This window comes from Pectinophora gossypiella, chromosome 6, assembly GCF_024362695.1.
Source record: "Pectinophora gossypiella chromosome 6, ilPecGoss1.1, whole genome shotgun sequence".
Classification (NCBI taxonomy): domain Eukaryota; kingdom Metazoa; phylum Arthropoda; class Insecta; order Lepidoptera; family Gelechiidae; genus Pectinophora; species Pectinophora gossypiella.
In genome coordinates, this window is record NC_065409.1 from 5,537,926 (window position 1) to 5,559,748 (window position 21,823).

Consider the following 21,823-nt stretch of genomic DNA (forward strand, 5'->3'; position numbering starts at 1 on the left):
TTTTGTACGCCAACAAAAAAATAGTTTTTTAATCAGTACAAACTGAATTATACAGCTACAAACAATTAACGATTAGTGTATATTAAGAAAATCAACAAGCAGCGGCTACGCCGGGGGCCTACGTAGTCGAGTGCTACGATCTCGTAGCTACCTATCGCTACAAAATACAAATCTTATGTGTTTAATGACAACTGTCCTTAAACTTGTCAAGTGGTGACGGTAGAATGGGCAAGTGCAGCCCAGTCCCCGTGACCTACATCGGCGACCCTCGCTCGGGAAGCTGTTAATTTCCACCATCGCAGACGTCACGGCGGTGGGGGGAGCTCGCAGCCGGTCCGCCACGGCGGCAGTCCGCCGCTCCACGCCGACCTAGCGCCTCGCGCCACTGCGCCACTCGCGACCCGCGCAGCATCACGCGAAACAAACTCACAACCGCCGCCTGATTGCTAAGTGCTCAACCCGTATTTTTAAAAAGTGATAAGGGTGAAAATATTTTTCTATTAAAACTGTGATAGTCAGGCGAGCGAGGCTCGGGTGGGGCGCGTTCCGCTGACACAGTGGCTCAGTCCGCCGCCGGTCGCCGAGTGGCAAGCACCATCGATTTTCTCCAACTGTACGCGAGGTACGTAACTATCACGTGCTCGTATTTTCATCGCGGCTATTTCCTCGCACCGCGTATTTCAGGCGATCTGTTTAACGTTCAAGGCCGCGTCTGTTTGCGTTTACGTTTAGTTACGCTTATGTTTTGATCGTTGTTTGGAACGTATGCAGCAGGTACCTACAATCTGTTGTCACGTGTTGTTCTTCGAGAGAAGAACGAATCATTTTCACGGCTCCGCGATCTTCGGCGCGTGCTCGGAATAAATAATGCGATAACGTCTCATAACCAAGGTTGCGGTTTAGTATTGAGTCGACTCGACAACGCATTATGTTCAGCCTGAAATGCAAATGCCGTCTGCTTATTTATATTCTTCAAGTACAAATTGTCGTGGAATAAATTAAAGTTTGAAAAGTTATGAAGGTTCGTGGTGTCATCTCTGAAATTGTTTTATTACCTCGTAATGATTATGAGTGTCTTTGGCGGTGGCCAGGTGTTCGATCAGGCGGTGGCATGATGTTCATGACCTACAGCTCGCTGCGTAAATCAAGCCAACTGATACGCTGGCAAGTGTTCAGACGAGCGTTCATTCAGTCAACGATAAATTACGATACAAATCATATTTTCGAAGCTGTTGAAGCTTAAAATTGGTTGGTAACGTTCGCTGTGTGCACACGGTGTTAATTCTAAACTTTGTCTATTACTTACGTGGAAGGGGTCGGTATTACAAGACTCCCCAGGTCACCTTTCACCTTTCTCGGTTCAAAGCAAATTCGGGGTCAAACTTGCGATTTTCTTAATGTCACTAGCGACGTAAATTAAAGGGATTACAGTAGATAATTAATACCTTTTGCCACCAAACTGTCGAACCTTTTTAATTCAAGCATAAAATAACCTTCATTTTCCTCCCCAAATTCTTTTACAGCTCAAAAAGTACTGAAAGTTACAAATTTTATCTTGAAATTTTCAGTTGCAGTCTCTTCAAAAAAGTTAATTTCTTTAAAAAGGCAAGATGAAATAATCGTTTTGAAGCTCCAATTTGAAAACAATTACTACGAAAAGCTGAAGCCCATACCATCCTATTGTGAAAATAACTTTTAAGTTCCTTCAATTCTCGAAAAGGGAGTTTTTTAAAATTACTTTCATATTTCATTTGTTCTTTGGTTGATACCTTCTTTATAAACGGTAGGTGTCTTTTAATTTTTTGTCAATTAAATTGAAAAGATTCCTTCCAGTGGAAGCAGCGAGTAAATACAATAGAATTCTCAATTTAAAAAATATTTATGTTCGAAAAAAGTTTTTAAATAAAGGCCGCAGTAAAACATTGTGAAATTCGCTCAAAAACTTTTTCCACTTTCCACACGAGTGCTCACATTCTTTATCGACTTTTAGTAAGTTTTAGTTGAAATTATCTTTTTTTCTTATGCTAAGATAATTAATATTTCGCTATACTCACTATATACACGTTTAGCATTTTCAAAAACAGTACCGTAATTATTGCACTAGCAAAATCTAAAAGTAATATTCAATACATATTTACATAGAAAAGCATAGAAACCATTCGAGGCTTTATCGCATAGACAATAAAATACAAACCATAAATATCTCGGATGATCATCTTTTTCTTTTGTCATAAAAATTTTACTCTCTTACTTAGAGAATAGGTTGCTCTGTGGTCGCTTAAAATAATAGTCATGACTCTACATAATTCATTTTATTAGGATATTTATTAATAAACAAAAAGTAGTAAAACACAGCTTATATGTTCACCGCTAAAAAACGTAACACACTGAAAAATAGAGGAATAAGTCTTCTTTTTTTAATTTCTTTTTTCCTTGAAGAAAGTAATCTTGTTTTCGTTAAACAAATTGCGCTGGTAAAGTGTATCGCCTTCCGCCCGAAGCTGCCATAAAGTGCTTATTGGATTTTTATCGCGCGTGTTTGTCGATTCTCAAACCAAAAACCTAAATTTACACCAAACGTTTACTTTTGCTTTTGTTTATAGAGCTGGTGGTGTTTCAATTGTTTTTACCTAATAGGTACTTACCTAATACAATAGATAAATGTAAAGAACACTAGAAAGACACATTAGAATGAGTACTTATAATTTTGACTGCGTTAGTTTTAGGCAGATGAGACGTTCTTTATGTAAAAAATGACGATTCAAAGTGTAACTATGTTACCTACTGAATAAAGATATTTTTGAAATTGAATTTGACATAAGACCATTTTGTTAAAACGAGCAAAACGAAGCGAGATTCTTCATATATTCAATCCATCAACCCTAACCCTTGGGTTATTTAGCCCTATATAAAAGTTTCGTCACTGATCTCCAAAACGAATTTCTCGGGAATACGGGTTTCCTAATGTTATTGATGATGTGACCGCGCTCTACATGAGAAGAAAACAAAAACAATTTGAACCTCTATTATTGTTCAGCTTAATGATTTTATTATATAATATATAATACAACACAAAAACGACCAGTGGACCAGTGGTTGAGCGTTGGGCTCACGATTCGGAGGTCCCGGGTTCGATTCCCGGTGGGAACATATCACAAAAATTACTTTGTAGTCGTTACATGAGGGGCCTTTGGCAGTTCAGTAACCCTGATATCACACGATAGAAGAAGAATACAAAAGCTCTTTATTACATTTAAAATAAATATTAAAAATAAACAACACACAAATATACACACACACATAATATATATATATATTAAATATACTTGCATATTTCACGACTCGTGACTCGACAAAATACTCTACAGTTTCCATGACTTTGTGCGAACTTCAAAATGATTGATGTTCTAATAAATTGTATCACGAAGGCCTTTAAAAATGGTTTTCGGATACTCAAGTACTTATAAAAATATGCCTTTTTTATAAACTTTAGGTGAGTACCTAAAATTACAAAATCAATTATAAAAGTGCCTACTTATTACCTATATTATAGTAGGCATTATGTAAGAATGGAGATTCAATAGAGACAACCCCTTAACATTTTTTTTCATTAATTACTCGGTAATGGAACTGGGAAATTAACGACCTACTTTTCCCTTCATTTATGTTAATTATCGGTGGGGTCTCCTGTATTGTGGGAGCGACGTATTCTCTCTGCTTTTAACTGGAATTTTAGATACATAAGACACGCTATCACGCCTATTACTTGTTAAAAAAAAACTTAAAAAAAAAATATACTTTTTCCTTTCATTCTATCAAATGACAGAACACGGGCCAGGTCAGCACAGATCACCTAATCTAGCCTTGTGACACCAAAACGCCGGGTAGATGCCCCAGCCTCAATGGAGCCTACACAAATAAATATGTTGAAAAAATTATAAAGGACTTCTCAACTAAAGAAACGACGCTCATTCAACTATGTTTATGTACTTTTCTTGTTATACAGGCTGTTCTTGGCTTGTTTAACACCTACACCTACTTGTATGGCTACCTGTATATATTTGTACGGGGTGTAAGTGACATCGTAACGAATACTGAGAGGGATGATTCAGCTCATTATTCTGAGTTAATATCAAGTGGAATTTTTCATCACAAAAGTATAGATTTGAAAATAATTAAAAAAAAAAAACTAAAAAACACGAATTTTGCGACGAAAAATTCCACTTGATATTAACTCAGAATCATGGTCTGAATCGTCCCCGTCAGTAGGTATTCGTTACGATGTCACTAACACACTATATGTTTCTGATATACCATTTTGTGTGTATTTTTTTTATTTTTGTATAGTTACTGCGGCGTCATCTAATAATCTATCTATATCAGCCTAAATTCATATCAAATTTTGGACGTAGGCCTCTTCCACTTTTGACGATCTTGGGCTATCGACATCCAGCCATATCCTGCGTGCCGCACGATGTCGTCCTTCCATCTCATTGGTGGTCTTCCTCTCGGTCTTGTGAATGCTTGTGGGCGCCACTCCAACAATCTCCGGGTCCATCTTTCTTTGCTCATTCGAATTTGTCCTCTAATAATAAATTATACTTTTTCCTTTGATTCTTTCAAATGACAGAACACGGGCCAGGTCAGCACAGATCACCTAATCTAGCCTTGTGGCACCAAAACGCCGGGTGTATGCCCCAGCCTCAATGGAGCCGTAATGGCACACGTATTGGTGTCAAGGTTGACGTGCTCTCGCGCACGCCAGACGGACGCGTCGCCAAAATTGTATTGTCAACAAATGCGCATAGGCAACACTAACGAGTTACCTCTGCGATCTGCGACCTTAGCGATCGGGACGATTTGATTGATAGAGTGCCAGTTGATATTGAATCTGTTAGGATGTTAAAGGAAATTATTTGGGTTTTGAATTAGAATAATAATATTGTATTCTCTCTCTCTCTCTCTATGTCTCTCTCTCTCTCTTTCTCTCTCTTTATTTAGTAGAGCTGCGCTCTTGTCGGTGGAGTAATCGCCATTTCTCTCTTCTTCCCGCCAAAACCTTCACCTCCTGATACGACACTACCTGCACCTTCTCTTTTATTTTTTTTCTTCTCTTTTTTTTAATATTGTATTATGTAATCATAATATAACATAAGCTCACCTATATCACAGATATTTCGAGTGACATTTGAGGTGATCCTGACACAGGCAGTACTCTTAAAAGGAGACTCCAATCACCTTTATGACTGTTTATTGTTTCTAACATGTAAAGTACCTATTTAGTATTTTTTTATATTGCAATGGCGTAGTCAGAGGTACATCCATCGTAAGATGAACTAAGTACTCACACCTAACCGAGCTTTCTGTTTGACCAATTTAATAGGCGGTGAACCATATCGCCGTCTATATGTAAACTATTCAGCTAGATGCTACCAAAACTTCAACCAGTCAAAAAATCTTTATTACACATTTAACACATAGGACAGTTCGGCAGTAGTCAGTCTTTGTTCCTTAATAATCAGAAAGCCAGTTTAAGTCTTTACGCTATTATATCAACATGAAGATGGTATTTGCGATCTCTTTTAAGCAAATCCAAACGAATAGAATTATTCGTTCATAAAAAACTTAAAGCATATTTAAGTAAGTAATTAAAGCATATTTAAACAACGACCTCCGTGGTCCAGTGGTTGAGCGTTGAGCTCACGATCCCGGGTTCGATTCCCGGTGGGGACATAACACAAAAACTACTTTGTGGTCCCTAGTTTGGTAAGGACATTACTGGCTGATCACCAGATTGCCCGAAAGCAAGATGATCCGTGCTTCGGAAGGCACGTTAAGCCGTTGACCCGTATACTACTTACTGATGTAAGTAAGTAGTCGTTACATGAGCTATGTCAGGGGCCTTTGGCGGCTCAATAGTAACCCTGACACCAGGTTTGATGAGGTTGGTAATCCACCTCACAATCCACACGATAGAAGAAGTAAGTAAAGTAAGGGTCTTACCGTCATCAGGCCTTCCCGTTACTTAAAGAGCTCTCGTTTTGGTACACACGTGCTGGGAGAAAACCAATCAATACACCACCCAGCCATCGGCATACAGCCAAACTGTCAAGGACACTACACGAATGTAAGAATCAAGTTAGGAGGTATTTGTATTTCGCTTTACTTTCGGTTCCTATCTCATCAATACTGATCTTACTTAACAAAGATATCCGCAAGCCGAGTGGTTCTGAGAATGTGTATTTAGGTCGGTAAAAACCCTTCAGTCTTTGCAATGAAAATAGTCCTTCTTAACTACTTAATAAGGTACGAAAGTTCGAATTGCGTAGTTTCCTAGGTCAAACATAAATTATGAAATTCTAATTACTAACTAAAGATAGATCTAAAACTGTAAAAATGGTTTTATTTTATCTATTCAACTTATTTTTTTAATTTTAATCAAGAATAACGCAATAGTAAGTGCGACATTTTATCACGGTTTTCTATGACGTCACAGTGTGCTTTTCATACAAATTCCATAGTAATTTCGTGTTCTGACGTTTAGTAAAAAGTATCCTATTGTGTTAACTTATTTAATACTTATTATTAGTTTGGTAAAACAAAAGAACTAAAATAAAAAGGAATGAGAATTCCATTTGATATTAACACAAAATCATGGTCTGAATCACGCCCCACAGTATTCGTTACGATGTCACTAACACCCTGTATTCAAGGTTGTTTGGGCTTTTACTATAATGTTAGCCATGATGACACGTAGAAGACACCACCCGTCAGGTCTAATTTACCTCTTCGTTTTTACCTCCAAGTCACGCGAGCTCGAGGCCTTTTCCCTGACAACAGTTTTATACTAATTTACCTTCTATAATAGTCTATTTATATCATGATAATGATTCAGTGGAAATCAGTCTCTACATGTTGTGATGGATTGATTATCTTTTACGTAGTAACAGTGTACGTAACAACGGAGTACAACTGTGTGTATGTAAGTAATTAATTTTCGGTTCAGTAACTTTCAAGAAACTTATGCTTCGGTGTATTTAATGCTTTTGACGTTTGATCATAAAAATAACAAAAAATATATACTTTATTTCGAACATTTCATATCCATAACCTAAGTTCTATCTATCTACTCAGCTTATATCCACCCACTCTACAAGCCTCCTTTCCTTTCTCATCTATTGCTTGCGGCGTACCTCACAATGTCATCCAACCATTACACTGGTGTTAATCTAAGTTACAAATTAATAAAAATCAAAAGCTGCATAATGACAAACACTTAAATGCTGATGAGCCTATACCAACAACAACATAGCTGTCAACCCCGGAAAGGACATTAAATTGATTACTACAATCAATGAACCACAACGACACTCCTATTAGACCCAAACATCCGGAAAACAACATAGTATACTTAAATGAAATAGTTGTATTACAAATTTGACGTGACTCAAATGCCAGCAGAGTAAAACTACGCGGGTATTGAGATGGCTTGATAAACAAAACACGCGATATGACTATTTGCTCAATGGAACTACAGAATTTTATTTTATCGCATCGAAATCAGTCTATTATTATTTTTACGTTAGAAGAGTTCGTATTTCACTTTATAAATACCTCATGTAGTAAACATTGTTCTTTTGTAATTCATTAGCGTTGCACTAATTTGAATTGATTAAGCTTCGCGTTGTTTACCAACTTACATAACTTTATGATTAACTTAACTGAGTTCAATTTAAGCCTGTTACGTTATCTTGCCGGCCTTACTGTAGGTAACCTAAATTAAGTCTGCAGTTGATTGATTAGAACAAAAAAGCTTTAGAGTAGCTGTTAATTAATCTAGTTTAAACTATTTAGAAGTTCTGTTACTAGACTAAACGATTTATATTCGGTTGTCAACAGAACAAACGATTTTAAATAATGATAACCCAGTCTTCTCTATTCTATCGTGTGGATTGTGAGGGGGATTACCAACCCCATCAACCCTGGTGTCAGGGTTATTACTGAGCCGCCATAGGCCCCTGACATGACTCATCTAACGACTACATACTTACTTAACGTGGCTTGCGAAGCACGGACCATCTTACTTTTTGAACAATCAGGTATTCAGCCTGTAATGTTCTAACCAAACTAGGGATCACAAAGTGATTCTTGTGATTTGTCCCCGCCGGGATTCGAACCCGGGACCTCCGTAACCCAGTGTTGCCATAATATCTGAAGAAACCCATTCGGCTTCTTTACTTTAAGGTCGCAAGAGATATAAGACTTGCCAAGTCTGACATAACCACTTGCAATGAACCGCGAGATATGGACAGCGTTGCCAAAACTAAAAGTATGCTACGTATTAATGTGAAGATTTCACCACGATTCATATGACAACACTAAATTATTTCGGCTAGAAATATAAGTATGTAAGTACCTAATTATAAAATCAAAATCAAAGAACAAAATAGCCGGAATTCACAAAATAAAAGTTACTTAGATAGAATTTGTCAGGAATGAAACACAACTTAGGTTTATATACTTACTGGATAAAGAGAATAAATCGATAAATTCTAGCTCGGAATGGATTCGAACCCGCAGCTGTTGTCAAGCCGAGACGAGCGTGTTAACTAAATTATTAGGTAGCAATGTAGCGCGTGTCGACGTCTACATAATGACGTCACAGGTCGAGAAATCCACATGGACAGAATGAGGAAGGACCCCTTAATCTTTGATCTTTATTTATTCTTCGTGAGTTTTCCCTAAGCACACAAATTTATAAAAGCAAACGAAACAGTTTTAAATAATTAATTGCAATGAAGACTTTAAAGACATACAAGCTGGGGTTTTCACGCCTCTGACTACCCCTTCTGGGATATAGGCATGATGCTATATCTGGCCCTTTCATCCCCACTTCGAAGTTTTTAAACTGCCGATTTTAGATTTTAAAAATAAACACACACAATAATATTGATAAAATACATAAGTAAATAAAACGAAGCTATCAACTTATAAATCAATCTACTTATTCAAAATTGTATAGTTTAAAGTAATATAATTGGGTAGTTTCTTAGGTCAAAGATAAATTATGAAATTCTGATTATTAAATAAAGACAGATCTAAAGGTGACAAATAACGTTTTATTTTTTCTATTTAACTTATTATGACTTTTAATAAAGGAAAATGTAATAATAAGTACGACATTTTGTCACGTTTTTCTTTGACGCTTAATGCTTTTTGATAGAAATCCCATAGTAATTTCGTGTTTTGACATTTAATGAAAAGTAAACAATTTGACTAGTTGGTAACTGGCCTATTGAAATGCGGTATGAACTGCTTACCGTAGAACGCTGTAACTTTGCCTGGATTTTGAGGTTTTTTTTGAACATATCATTACCTATAAGTCCTTATTACTTCTAAAGAGTTTTAGTTGAAATATGAACTTTATTTCCTAATATATATGGCTTAAACAGTTGGAACTAGTAGTGGTTTCTGTAAATTTCAAGTATTTAAATTCGTAGGCAAAGTTGTAGGTAAATGGCGTAACTTTGCCTAGAACGATAACTCAATAAATATGTTGCCGTTATTTGTACACATTTTTTTCCGTGTGCATAACATGTCGTTCTTGTCCTCGGCTTTCAAAGTATAGCCAATTTACGGGGGGTTTTTTTTTTCTCCGGTAATAGGCAAAGTTGTAGCAGGCGCCACAAACTCTTCATACAAAAATGGCGCTACCTGTAGGGTTGTGCAAAGAAATCGACACCACTTATATTATGAATTTTTATTTTTTTACGGTAATTACAAAATTACCAAGTCAATTATTCATTAATTTGCTTAGGTACAAATGTTTATAATCTTAGACAAATCTTAGGTACGCATGTTATTTTATTATAGTGCCACAAACTTATCTGACCCGTTGACTGGCTGGGCGTCGCTAGTGGTCAAAAAACTAATTTTCGAAAAACAACGTTTTTAGTAGTCCGTGTCACCGTGTCGGAAGCTTGCGGCTGTGTGTGAATTAATTTTATATAATCTTTGGTACGTTACAGGAACATTATAACAAACATAGGTAAGTACTAAAATATATAATTAAACATAACAAACATTAAATGAGCAATGTAGGCATTTTTAGTTATCTTAACATCTAATGTAGCTAGGCAAAGCACAAAAAAGTTATTAATCATTCTTAACGGAATAACAGAAATAGCTACCTAATCAAAATATTTTTTTACCGGATAAAGAAATTATTTTACAGGAATGCAGGACTAGCCAGTATCACGAAAGATTTTTTTATTTTTTATTAATGAATTATATTTAGCTTATTGTACGTTATATTTATCAAAATTAATATTGAAAATGAAATGTCCTCGTCTGGAAACTTGGGGATCAGGTAATACCGCGACGATATCGTTCAAATCTTGCACAGTAAATACGTCTTCAATGTAAGGATAGGTAAAGACTGTTCCTTGCTGACGCTTAGAATTTTTCACTTTTCGTGCAAACTTCACTGTAGGAATTTTATCATTCATTGATATAACTTCCCCTACAAAATGTTTAATACTTTTTTTTGAAGCGAATTTCGCTATTACCCAACGGCCTTCTTGCAGTCCTAGACAATCTTGCGTATAGAATTCAATATCGCTCAGCCCAAACGGACAAACGTTTTCCTGTTCTTCTTGTTCCTGCAAACATGACTCAATATAGCTATCGAAATTTTCATACTCTGAATCATCTGTGTCAGCAGCGTCAAAAGAAATCTGCGATGTCAGGCTTGAATCGCTGTTGTACACGTGTCTCTTTTTTCTACAAATTTTCGACTGTTTTCGTGTAGTACTTTTTCTTCTTTTCCTTTTATTTATTTCAGTACTTATTTCTCGTAAGATATTATTTTTTTCAGCGGAGGCTGCGTTTATAACTATATTAGATGTAATTATTATTTTTGGCTTCTGGTTAGATTTTTCAGATGGTTCTGGATTATTGTTAGGTCCTGCAACAATTTTCATCTGTAAGCAATTAGGTGTGTTATTGTAAAACGGTGTATTAGTTTCGGAATTCTTTGATACATCTTTCAGGCGTTGTACAAAATTATTTAAAATGACTTCTGAGTTCAGCAAATAAGTATTTACGGCAATAACACATAGACCAAAAAGACTGTTAGAGTTGTTTTGCACCGATGGTAAACATTGTGATTGTGTCAAATTGTTATGAATGCAACTGTCATTTTCTTTATCAAGCTCGTAGGTATCAATGGATGATGGAACACTTTTTTCTAATTCAGAATTTTTTATTTCAGCATGTTTTATACTCTCTTCTCTAACAATCGTTCTTGTTTTCGACGGTCCTGGTAAATTTGAGTCTATTTTAGCTTTCTGGTTGGTTATTTTAGCATCTTTCATAGCTTTGTTTGCATCTATTTTGGCTTTCTTTCCGTCTTTTTTTGCATCTTTTCTCGCTTTTTTTGCTTTAGCTAGCTCTTCCGCTTCTTCCGTTGATATAGATTTACCAGGTACAACTGTAAGCTTATTAAGTGTGCCTGTCTTAATTGGTCTTGATTGCCTGTTCTGCTGCAAGAATTTTAGAAGGCTAGCATCAAACTGATGAGTATTTTCTTCTTGTACTGTTGGTATTTTCACCATCACTCGTGACGGGTTAAAAGGATATATTCCCGATCCTTCGAATCCCTTGCATATGTTGGTCTCCTTTGTAATGTTTATTTTAGTCATTAATTTTTCTAGTAGCTGTGGGAAATGGCATTTGTTGATGGTGTTTGCAGTGCTGTATGTAGCTTTATAATTTGTTAAAATTTGACGCCAATGACGTTTCATCGGTCCAAAAAATGCTACGTCTAGCGGTTGAGTAAGGTGGGTAGCATTTGTAGGAAGGAAAACAAATCTGATGTTGTGGGTTTGGCATAACTGAATTGTCTCCACGCTAAGGTGCGATGCCAAATTATCGCCTATAATCAATTTTATGCCGTCTCGAGAATTAGCCCACGGTAAGACTATAGTCTTGAACCAATCATCGAAACAAACCATATCAAACCATCCAGATTTTGTCCTATTATAACGAGCATCTTTTGGTCCATCTTCACACCATCTAGACCACAAGTGATCTGATTTATACACTACATATGGTGGTAAGCAATGTCCATCAGCAGTTCCGCTGAACATTATGGATACAGAACTTTTGCTAGTATTGATCACTCTTTCGGGATGTTTAGTCCCTCTTTTGAAAATGCATTTCTTGGAACCAGGATCATCACTCAAATTGGTTTCGTCAAAGTTGAGGATGTTAGAAGGGGGAACGTCGTTTAGCGAAGTTTCCAGATTTTTAAAGTATTCGTTCAACTCCTCTACGGTCTTAGAAGAACGACTTTTTTTGATGTTTTGAGTGGCCCTTTGTGCAAAATTGTGACGCGTTAAAAATTCACGGGCCCAACGTTCACCCGGCATTTTTCCTTTAAATAGGCTTAGCTTTCCAGTTTTAATTAGATAATTGTGGACTACAATCCGCAAATCTAATAAAGTAAGCGGACAGCCAAATTCGGCTGAAACATCCACCACTTTAGCGATATGTTTTTCTTCTTCTGTAGATAGCTCTGTAGGCCGACCAAAAGGTTTGCTGTGAAGGTTTTGTGATTTATTCACAATTGTTCTTCGGGGGATACCAAATTGCTTTTCAGCTTCGTATGATGAAATAACTTTGTCTCTTACGAGATTTGCAGCTACTTCCAACATTTCCGCTGAGTAGTCAGCATAACTGCGAGCACCTGGTTTTCTTCTTTTGCGCTTTTCTTTTGCCATTTTTTCATTTAACTGCAAAATAATTAAGAGAAAGTCAAGATAAAATTGATGCAGTGTTACTCAGGCACTGTACACATTGTATACTTTATGGAGTGACTGCAACTTCACAAAAATGTTGAATATAAATCTTCCCTTGATACTGAACAACTTTACTCGAGGAACCTATATGTATCTATAGAATTCTTAAAGAAAAATCGTCAGCTAATGTTAAGGTGATCAGCTGATTAGACCGCTTGAATGGATGGATGCTTTCTTTTAAAATGTATCGAGCTATGTTCTTTTGGAAAAATTGTTCAGTTTCATGGACCGATGCACATCTTTAGTGACCTATTGACTTACCTAAGTACAATTAAAACAAAATCATTTTAACCCACTTGCACTCCTACTGGGAGAACAACCAAATGAATGAGTGAGTAAGTGGTAATCCAAAGTATAAATTTATGATTAAACCTTTATTGAGGTTCACATTCACAAAATGTTACTAGTGCCAACCCTAGACCTAGGCAAAGTTGTGTCACCGAAAATACCAGAACACGCTACAACTTTGCCCACTAGGCTTTCTAGGTAAAAGCAAGCAATTTGTTTAAAAATATAAAGAGCAACGGGAAATAGGTAGTATTTACTTACATTGGAATGTTCTCACAGCTCTGAAACACTTTCTTTTAAGCAGAAACAGCAAATTCTAAACAGACACTTACAATCACTACGCGCACGCGCTTGCTTTCATTACTCAACTGTCGTACCAATATTGAAGTTACCATAAATAAAATTAAAATAAATGTTGCCATAATAATGTAAAATTTTTACCAAATAGTCAGAAGTAATACAAAACTAACCAAATGGGAAATATCGCAGTTGAAACAAATTAGGCAAACTTGCGCTTGGTTGGCAATGTTGCAGCATTCTACGGTACTAAAATAGCGTAGGTACTTTTGACGTAACAAATAAAAGTAAGAATTCGTTAGCTCTACTATTGCCAAGGTGTAGAGTTCAAACTCATACATATACGTAGTACCTTACCTAATGCTATTTTCAGTACAATATACATGCAGAAAGTGTGTGTGTGTTGTTCAGAAAGCTTGGTGAAGAGTGGGTACTTAGTTCATCTTGTCGTAAATTATTTCAGTTAACGAAGTTAATAAATATTATGTATTTACTTCGTAAATTATTTATTTATTTGAAAATGTTACAATAATCTAGAATAGTCTTTAAATCAATAAAGCTTTGATATTCTTAAGCATATTTGCTTGATAAGGTAAATAAAAAAGAAACAGAATTCTTTACATATCACCCAAAAACCAAGCCTCAAAGTAACAAACCAATTATAAGTGTGTTGTTATACATATTCCCTGTAAAATATAGAAAAAAACATCGCAAGAAAAACAACTTCTATAGGTACATTGTTTCTTTCATACTACATACTTACTGAATAAATACCATGCCAGTAAAATCTTGCTGATGACGCAAATCAGTGAAAAGAAAAACATAATTGCCCCTGAAAATAAATGAATGCTCGTCAATTATTGTTCTAGTACCAGTTGAATGTACCTGTTTGTTCAGGTGAGCAATTCCCAGGGACATATCATTACAGTAAACATCACATGCGTGAAACTAAACGTACCTACCAATGTAAAATGTTAAACAGACAAAAAGGGTAGCGACACATAAGTTGTTGAAAACCTACGATGGATATGATTTGTATAAGTACCCTTTATAAATGGTAATAAAAATAAAATAAATAAACCTTATCTACGGCGAATACCAAAAGAGTACATACTTACTTTTAATTTTTGAAAATGAAAACAATAGAATTTAGAATTAAGTATTAAAAAAACACCGAAGAACCGTTCAAAAATGTACCCTTTCTCTCTCTTTATTTAAGAGCTGCGCTCTTGTCGGTGGAGTAATCGCCATTCCTCTCTTCTTCCCGCCAAATCCTTCACCTACTTATACGACACGACATGCACCTTCTCTTTTATTTGTTTCATAAATGTTCTCCTAGGTCTACTCCTTGAATATACTTTATTGCACTTAACAACTAGTTACATCACAAACAAGAAATGGACGTTTACAAGGGTGGACTTATCTCTAAGAGAGATCTCTTCCAGCCAACCCAGAGGTAGTATTAGAGTAACTGCGGAAGAATAAAAAGAGGTGCAATATATTAAATACATTATAATAATTATATCTACATATAAAACCGTTTAAAAATATATATATACACAAACATATGCCTAAGCCTCTATAAATATATACACATATAAAATATACTATACCTACATACATACCTATTATATATATAACAATATACTTAGACTACGAATACTCTATGGATAAAAAGTGCTCTTTGACTCTCTTCTTAAAAATTAGGTAAGAGGAACTCTCCTGAACTACCCTCGGCAGCCTATTCCAGAGCATGGCTGCACGGACGGAAAATGAGTGAAAGCCAAAATTGGTATTGGTCCTAGGCATCTCCAGCATCTTAGTAATACATGGACGCCTAGAACGTGAGGGAGGGGGCAGGAGGTGGAAGCGGGACCGTAGATAGGAAGGGGTACCAGGATCATAGAGAATTTTGTAAAGGAAGGAAAGGATGTGCACATCACGGCGAAGTCGGATAGGGAGCCATTTTAACGACGCACGAAACTCAGAAATATGGTCATACTTGCGTAAGCCGAAGATGAAACGTATCGCCAAATTTTGAAGACGCTCGAGTTTGTTAAGCAGCTCCTCGGTTACATCCAAGTAACAGACGTCCGCGTAGTCGAGAATCGGGAGCAGGAGAGATTGCGCCAGCATAATCTTGGTGTGAAAAGGGAGGAAGAATTGGAGACGCTTGAGAGAGTGAAACGTGAAGTGCATACGCTTGCTCAGCTCATTAATATGAGAAGACCAAGACATATGACAATCCATTATAAGCCCCAAATTTTTCGCCTTCTCAGAATAGGCAATAGGGATCCCGTCGTAGACAAGCGGAGGAAAAGACTTCCAGTCAAGCATACTTCTGAGTCTACTGCTACCCACGATCAACGCCTGTGATTTAGCGGGATTGACAAGGAGACCAAAAGTAGTTGCCCACGATTTAATGGCTGATAGGTCAGAATTTAATGCGTCAATCGCTTCAGAGGCATCGCAGGGAGAAAAATGCCTGTAAATTTGTAAATCATCTGCATACAAATGGAAGGAAGAAGAAATGAAGTGAGAAATAGTATTTATAAAGATTGAGAAAAGTAAAGGAGAGAGAACACCGCCTTGAGGCACGCCAGCTGAAAGAGAGGTCCAATCGGATGATAGGCCATCCACTTTGACACATTGCTGACGACCGAGGAGATAAGAACGAAACCAAGAAATCACAGAGGGGGAGATGTTAACGGAGTGAAGAGTACCCAAAAGGATGTCAAGGTCAACAGAGTTGAACGCACTACTAAAGTCCAAGAGTACAATCGCCGTGAGTTTGGTGTTATCCATCGCATGACGAATGTCCTCCGTAACATTCAGCAGTGCCCCAACAGTGCTGTGAAAGGGACGAAAACCGGATTGGAGAGGGCAGAGGAGATTATTCGAATCAAGGTAGGAGAATAGCTGTCTGTGAACAACCGACTCCAGGACCTTAGAAAGAATAGGAAGAATGGATATAGGACGATACTGGGAGAGAGAAGATGGATTTGAGGTTTTGGGAAGAGGAATGACAAAGGCTTTCTTCCATAGTGAAGGAAAGATATTGCATCTAAGTGAATAATTAATAATGTGAGAGAGTATAGGTGCAATATCATCCAATATGGGCAAGATCATGTCAAGACTTAGACAGTCACTACCGATAGCCTTTGTCGAAATTGACCGAATACTCTTCTTAATGGAAACCTCGGTGATTGGCTCGAAAGAAAACAAAGGACAGTCAGGTGGGACAAGAGCATAGAGATAGGACAGAGTAGCAGATCTCGTATGAGCATCCAGTGAAATTGGAGGAGTGGAGAAGTGGGAGTTCAGTGCATTCAGATCCACATTACTTTTACAAGTATCCGTAGTTCCTCCTACACCTAGAGTTCGCAGAAATCTCCACACATGAGTTTGGGACAAATTTTGTATACTAGTGTGAATATAGCGACGTTTAGCATCCCTACACATTCGATTGCAGATGTTGCGCAGTTTTTTGTAGGAATTGAAGTTATCGCATGAAGGATCTTTCCTGTAACGAGATTTTGCTGTGTCACGCTTAGCCATTGTTCGCTTAATCACAGGAGTCAACCAAGGCGCAGGTGCTCGCTTGACTCGCACAGGTCGTACAGGAGCATGGACATCATACAGTGCTAAAAGTTGATTCGTGAACGCCTGGACCATATCATCAATGGAATCCATTGATACAATTGTGGACCAATCAATGCCCTGAATACCCTCTCTCAAGCGTTCCAGGTCCATATGCTGAAAGTTGCGCATGAACAATACCTTACCTTTAGATTTGGGCGGCCGAATCTTATATGAGAGAAAGATTAAGTCGTGATGTGAGAAAGGAGCCGACATTTGCCCGTGTGAAGCTACTAAGTTGGGATTAGATACAATAATTAGATCCAAAAGAGAAGGCCTACAATTAGGAAAGTAGTGAGTGGGAGCTGACAGAGGTAAGATATGTAGGTTTAAGGAAGAGACTAAGTCAGTAAGCCTGTGAGACCGGTGATCATTTTTCAACAAGCAGGTGTTAAAGTCACCCATCAGAATTACATGGTCAAAGCAAGGTATGTAATCAGCTAATACATCTTCAACTGTTTGAAAATAATTCACTTGGTCATCGGGGCTATATAAGACCCCCAGTAGTAGTTTCTTATGATGGATAGTGATATCAAGAAAGAGATACTCCACCGACCCAGAATATTGTGATGGAGAAGATGTAAGCAGATTGGCAGGAATATTACCACGGAGATATATACCCACACCACCAGCACGCAGCCCAACACGATCATTACGGTATAGTTTGTAACCCGGAATAGAGCAAGATGTAGATGGGAGTGAGGGCTTTAACCATGTTTCCGAAACAAGAATGCAGTCAACTACGCCGGCGCTGAAGGATGCAAGAAGGTCATTGTACTGACGAGGTAGGCTCTGCGCGTTAATGTGCACGAGGGAAAGGAATTTGGAGCTGGTATCAAAGACTGCCGAGAGCTTTACCTCAAGAGGTTCAGAGTCTGAGACGGATGAAACGCTTAGAGCACTTTCATATTCGTCAGAGGAAGAGCAAGTTAAATAATCATTGTCTATTAACATACTAATAGTCTATTTTATAGATAAATAATAATAAAGTAAATAAATATATATGTATAACTTAAGCTAATTAATTCTTTATTTTTTTAAAGTAGATCACTATTATACCCTCATTATACCCAGCCTAGGGTTGACCAGAAAGATTCTGAACTTAACTAACTTTATAAACACAACACAATACATAACAATGCGAAAAAAAAAAGAAGCAGAAAAAAAGCAAAAACAAAACGCAGGAACTGTCATCATGACATGTCATCTTAACTTAAACGTCAACGGCTTTTCGGCGGGAAACGGGAACGGGACAGTTGCTTTCTTCATTGAGTAATCTAAATAATTAATACGAAGTGGTGTTTTGTGGTTAATGATCGCATTAAGTTAGTCGGAAGACATTCGCGAGTGTTATTATATTGGAGTATTCAATAAACAAAGTGTATCTGCCTATTTTCGCTTCGTGCCGGGAAGCCGCTTCATAACTCAAAAGTTTATGCGGACTTTTGAGTTAATTCGTTTGGGGTTCGGAGTAGGAGTCTACTCCGAGGGTGGGGGCTTAGGTTTCATCATCATCACCTTTCATCATTTCATTAATCACCAAGAAAAAAAATACGTCAGACATGGCTGTATGGGCATAGTTCCCTTTGCCTTACCCTTCGGGGAAAACCAAAACAAAAAAAAAAAAAAATTAAACGTCAACTGAAAGGAATCAAAACAATATTTTGTTAACCTACAATTAAGAGAATTATATAAAAATTTTGATTAAGTTGTTGAACAGTTACAAATTAGAAGTTAAATAATAATGATAACATACCCTGCGATTTGAAAAAGAAAGCAATATAAATTCGAAATACAATATAACCCGGCCAAATTACAAGTGCATTCCGCAATCAAATGTCCGCCGCCGCCGCTACAGATTTGCGCTTTGGAAACTGTTCCATCAGGGCATTAAGATCGGCCTGGCAAAATATCTTCCTACGCGACTTATCTAGCAACAGAACAATAATGTTTCCCTCCGACGACCAGCAATTCCTCACGCCAAAGTGGTTTCGGGCTGACACGAAGAAATCCTGTCGCGACTTTGTTAGGAATTCGGATACCGAAATCTTGGATCCCTTCAAAGTGGTTTTGGTATTCCATACCGAGGATCTTAACTTCATGGTGGCAAAACGCACCAGTATGGGCCGGTTATTGCTCCTTTTACTTCCCAATCTATGGCAGGACTCAAAACACTCAGCGTTGACTTTGCACAACTTCATTTGGGAGGTTAATATTGGCAGAATTTTGTCAGCAGTAATCTCACCATCTTCTTCTTTGATCCCATGGAAGAGCAGGACTTTTCTTCGGGTGTGAGTCTCCATACGATCCAGGGCCTGTACAAGGAGCTCGACTTGCGATCGAAGGACATCAAGTGACTTCCATACAAACGACTTGAATGAAGCGTACTCAGCTGCCAGTGACTTTACAGTGTGATTAGAGGGAGTGCTGTCTGGGCGAAAGTTCTTCTCAAACTCACTCATCCTGGAGCTGAACATAGTTGATAATTCACTCATAGTTTTCAGCAATTGGTCAGCTGTGCTATCCATGGCGGTGCAGTGTTGCAAGTTTGTGAGAGAGCGAGTGGTGTCACAGTCTAGGCTTAGGTAACTTCAAACTTATTGCATATCCAATTAGTTAATTTTAAATAAATATAATATGCAGAGCTAATTAAACACGTATTGACAGGTCAAAGTCTACCCGCGAAAAAAAAACCCTTCCTCTCTTCCCTTAAATTTTTCCTTCTATGATGTTTGTCATAAATAAATCGTGTCGTATCAGGTGGCCAATCATATTTCCTCTCCGGTTCTCTATAGTCTTCATTATGGTTCTCCTTTCTTCAACTCTTCTTACTTACTTACTTCTCTTTCTTTAACCCTTTAAGGTTTATGAAATGGCAACGGCAATAATATTCAATTTATTCCCATTAAAACTCCTTCAGTTGTTTCTAGTTAAATACAGAAACCATTTACTACCAAGGCTTATCACCAAACAAAGTGTGGCAGATTCACCGCAAATGTCAGACGAGTATTTAATTTATGTAAACTAAAAGCCTCCGAGACTATTACCACACAATAATTAGAAGCCTGGAGGCAACTTAAATAAAGTTAGGCAAATTAATCTATTTAGTTTCTATGGAAATCTGTCTGTCATTGTTGTCATTCGCAATTCATTGTTTGTACTCGTAGTGAATTTTCAAGCCGAGGTTGGATTTGATTAGTGTAGTAAGGGTACTTTGTCACGTAATTTAAACAAAAACTGGCTCACAAAAGTCCCACGGCTGGGCACTCATCTGTTGCTCATTCCCGGGAAGATAACGTCGTCTTATAATGAAACCCACGTAAGTTCCTTTTTGAAAAATCACAGTCGAATGTGCCCCGACTCTTGGTAGCCCAGTTGGTAGAACGCTTGTCCTTCACTTTGAGGTCACAGGTTTAAATCAATGATTGTCGAATTTGTTTTCGAATTGATGTTTGGATCATGAATGATTACCTCGTGCTCAGCGGTGAAGGAAAACATCGTGACGAAACCCACATTCCCGAGAAATACATTATTGGAGGTTGTTTCCACATCAGGCGAAGATAAGCAGCTGAAGTCGATTCGATTATTCGTTCCTAATCCAGAATTGGAGCTAAGACACCACAGTTCGATAAAAGTGTCAAGCATTGAATGTAACCTTTCAAATAGTCTTATACATAATTCCCTTATCTAAAAGGTATGTTTGCTGCGTTATATAAGTCGACCTTCCAACTATTATTAGACAAGATCTAACTTTCCGTATGCTGCATCTGATTACGCGTTGTAATTAGCATACAGACCGCTATTATTATCTCATGGTTGCGATCTTCCTTCTAAGGACATAATAAGATAGTTATCTTAGTCTAAATTGAGTCTTCAAGGTCAACAGCCTCTTATCATCTAAGGGGGTACCTTATTTGATTGAGCATAACACAACATAGCATAGCATCACGCCTATATCCTCTAAGGGGTAGGCAGATATGTATAGTATACCTATGTTTAAATCCCTTTTAACAAAGGGCGAGCCTATTGCCATTTATTTACCAGGCACAATTCCTGGCACCAAGACCATGATACCAAGTATCTATGATTCAAATGTTAATTCGAACTCATAAAGACCACTGACTGAGAGTAAGTAGGAACTGGTTTTCTCTCACTAATTATTATTATGTGTTATTATTAGGCACTGAAATATTTTTCGTATACCGTAAAATAACATTCATTAATTTTCACTCAAATAAACAACAAAATCAGTGATTGGTAAGTAGACGTATTTACCGAGACTTCACACACTACTTACAAAACTATAAAACTCTCATATTGTAAAAGAAATGTAATTTCGGTGCTTGTATTCGAGACAAGCTCGGATTTTAAATCATTTGTGGTTATGCCAGAAACAAGGCACTTATATTCTTTTATTTCACTGGCATACGTTCAAGAGACAGAAAAATATTCCATCATGATACTTCCGTTGTGTTTGCCACCATTCATTGTTTTGGTGGTTGGCTCGCTAATCAGGCTTTTCATTTTATTACTCATCGTCGCCATGCAGTGAAAACTTCGCAAGAATCTTTTTGTAAAACCACATTTGGATACAATAGTTTCAAATCAAATAAAAAAAATGTAATTTTTCTAAAATCTCATTTTTGCAAAATAAGAAAGAAATCAAGAAATTAGTATATATGGATTATATAATATTGAGTAAGTATTTATTAATATATGTACGTACAGTATAGAGTATT

At 37.2% G+C, this 21,823-nt stretch overlaps 2 protein-coding genes across 2 annotated transcripts in view; one reads left to right on the plus strand and one right to left on the minus strand.

The window, feature by feature from the left end:
- The first annotated feature begins 335 nt into the window (after positions 1-335).
- Positions 336-21,823, plus strand: part of LOC126367500 (protein Tob1) — a 66,834-nt gene continuing 45,346 nt past the window's right edge. Inside the window, exon 1 of the mRNA XM_050011043.1 lies at positions 336-622. The gene's annotated coding sequence lies outside the window, so the exon portion shown is untranslated. The remainder of the gene's footprint in view (positions 623-21,823) is intronic.
- Positions 9,324-13,696, minus strand: LOC126367462 (uncharacterized). The gene is made up of 2 exons (XM_050010973.1): positions 13,410-13,696; positions 9,324-12,794 (listed from the first exon to the last, which is right to left on the minus strand). The coding sequence occupies exon 2, from the start codon at positions 12,780-12,782 to the stop codon at positions 10,299-10,301; it is 2,484 nt and encodes an 827-aa protein (XP_049866930.1). The 5' UTR covers positions 12,783-12,794; positions 13,410-13,696; the 3' UTR covers positions 9,324-10,298.

Excerpts from the sequence above, each read along its gene's own strand:
- LOC126367462 (XM_050010973.1), bottom strand. The coding sequence starts at position 12,782 with ATGGCAAAAGAAAAGCGCAAAAGAAGAAAACCAGGTGCTCGCAGTTAT.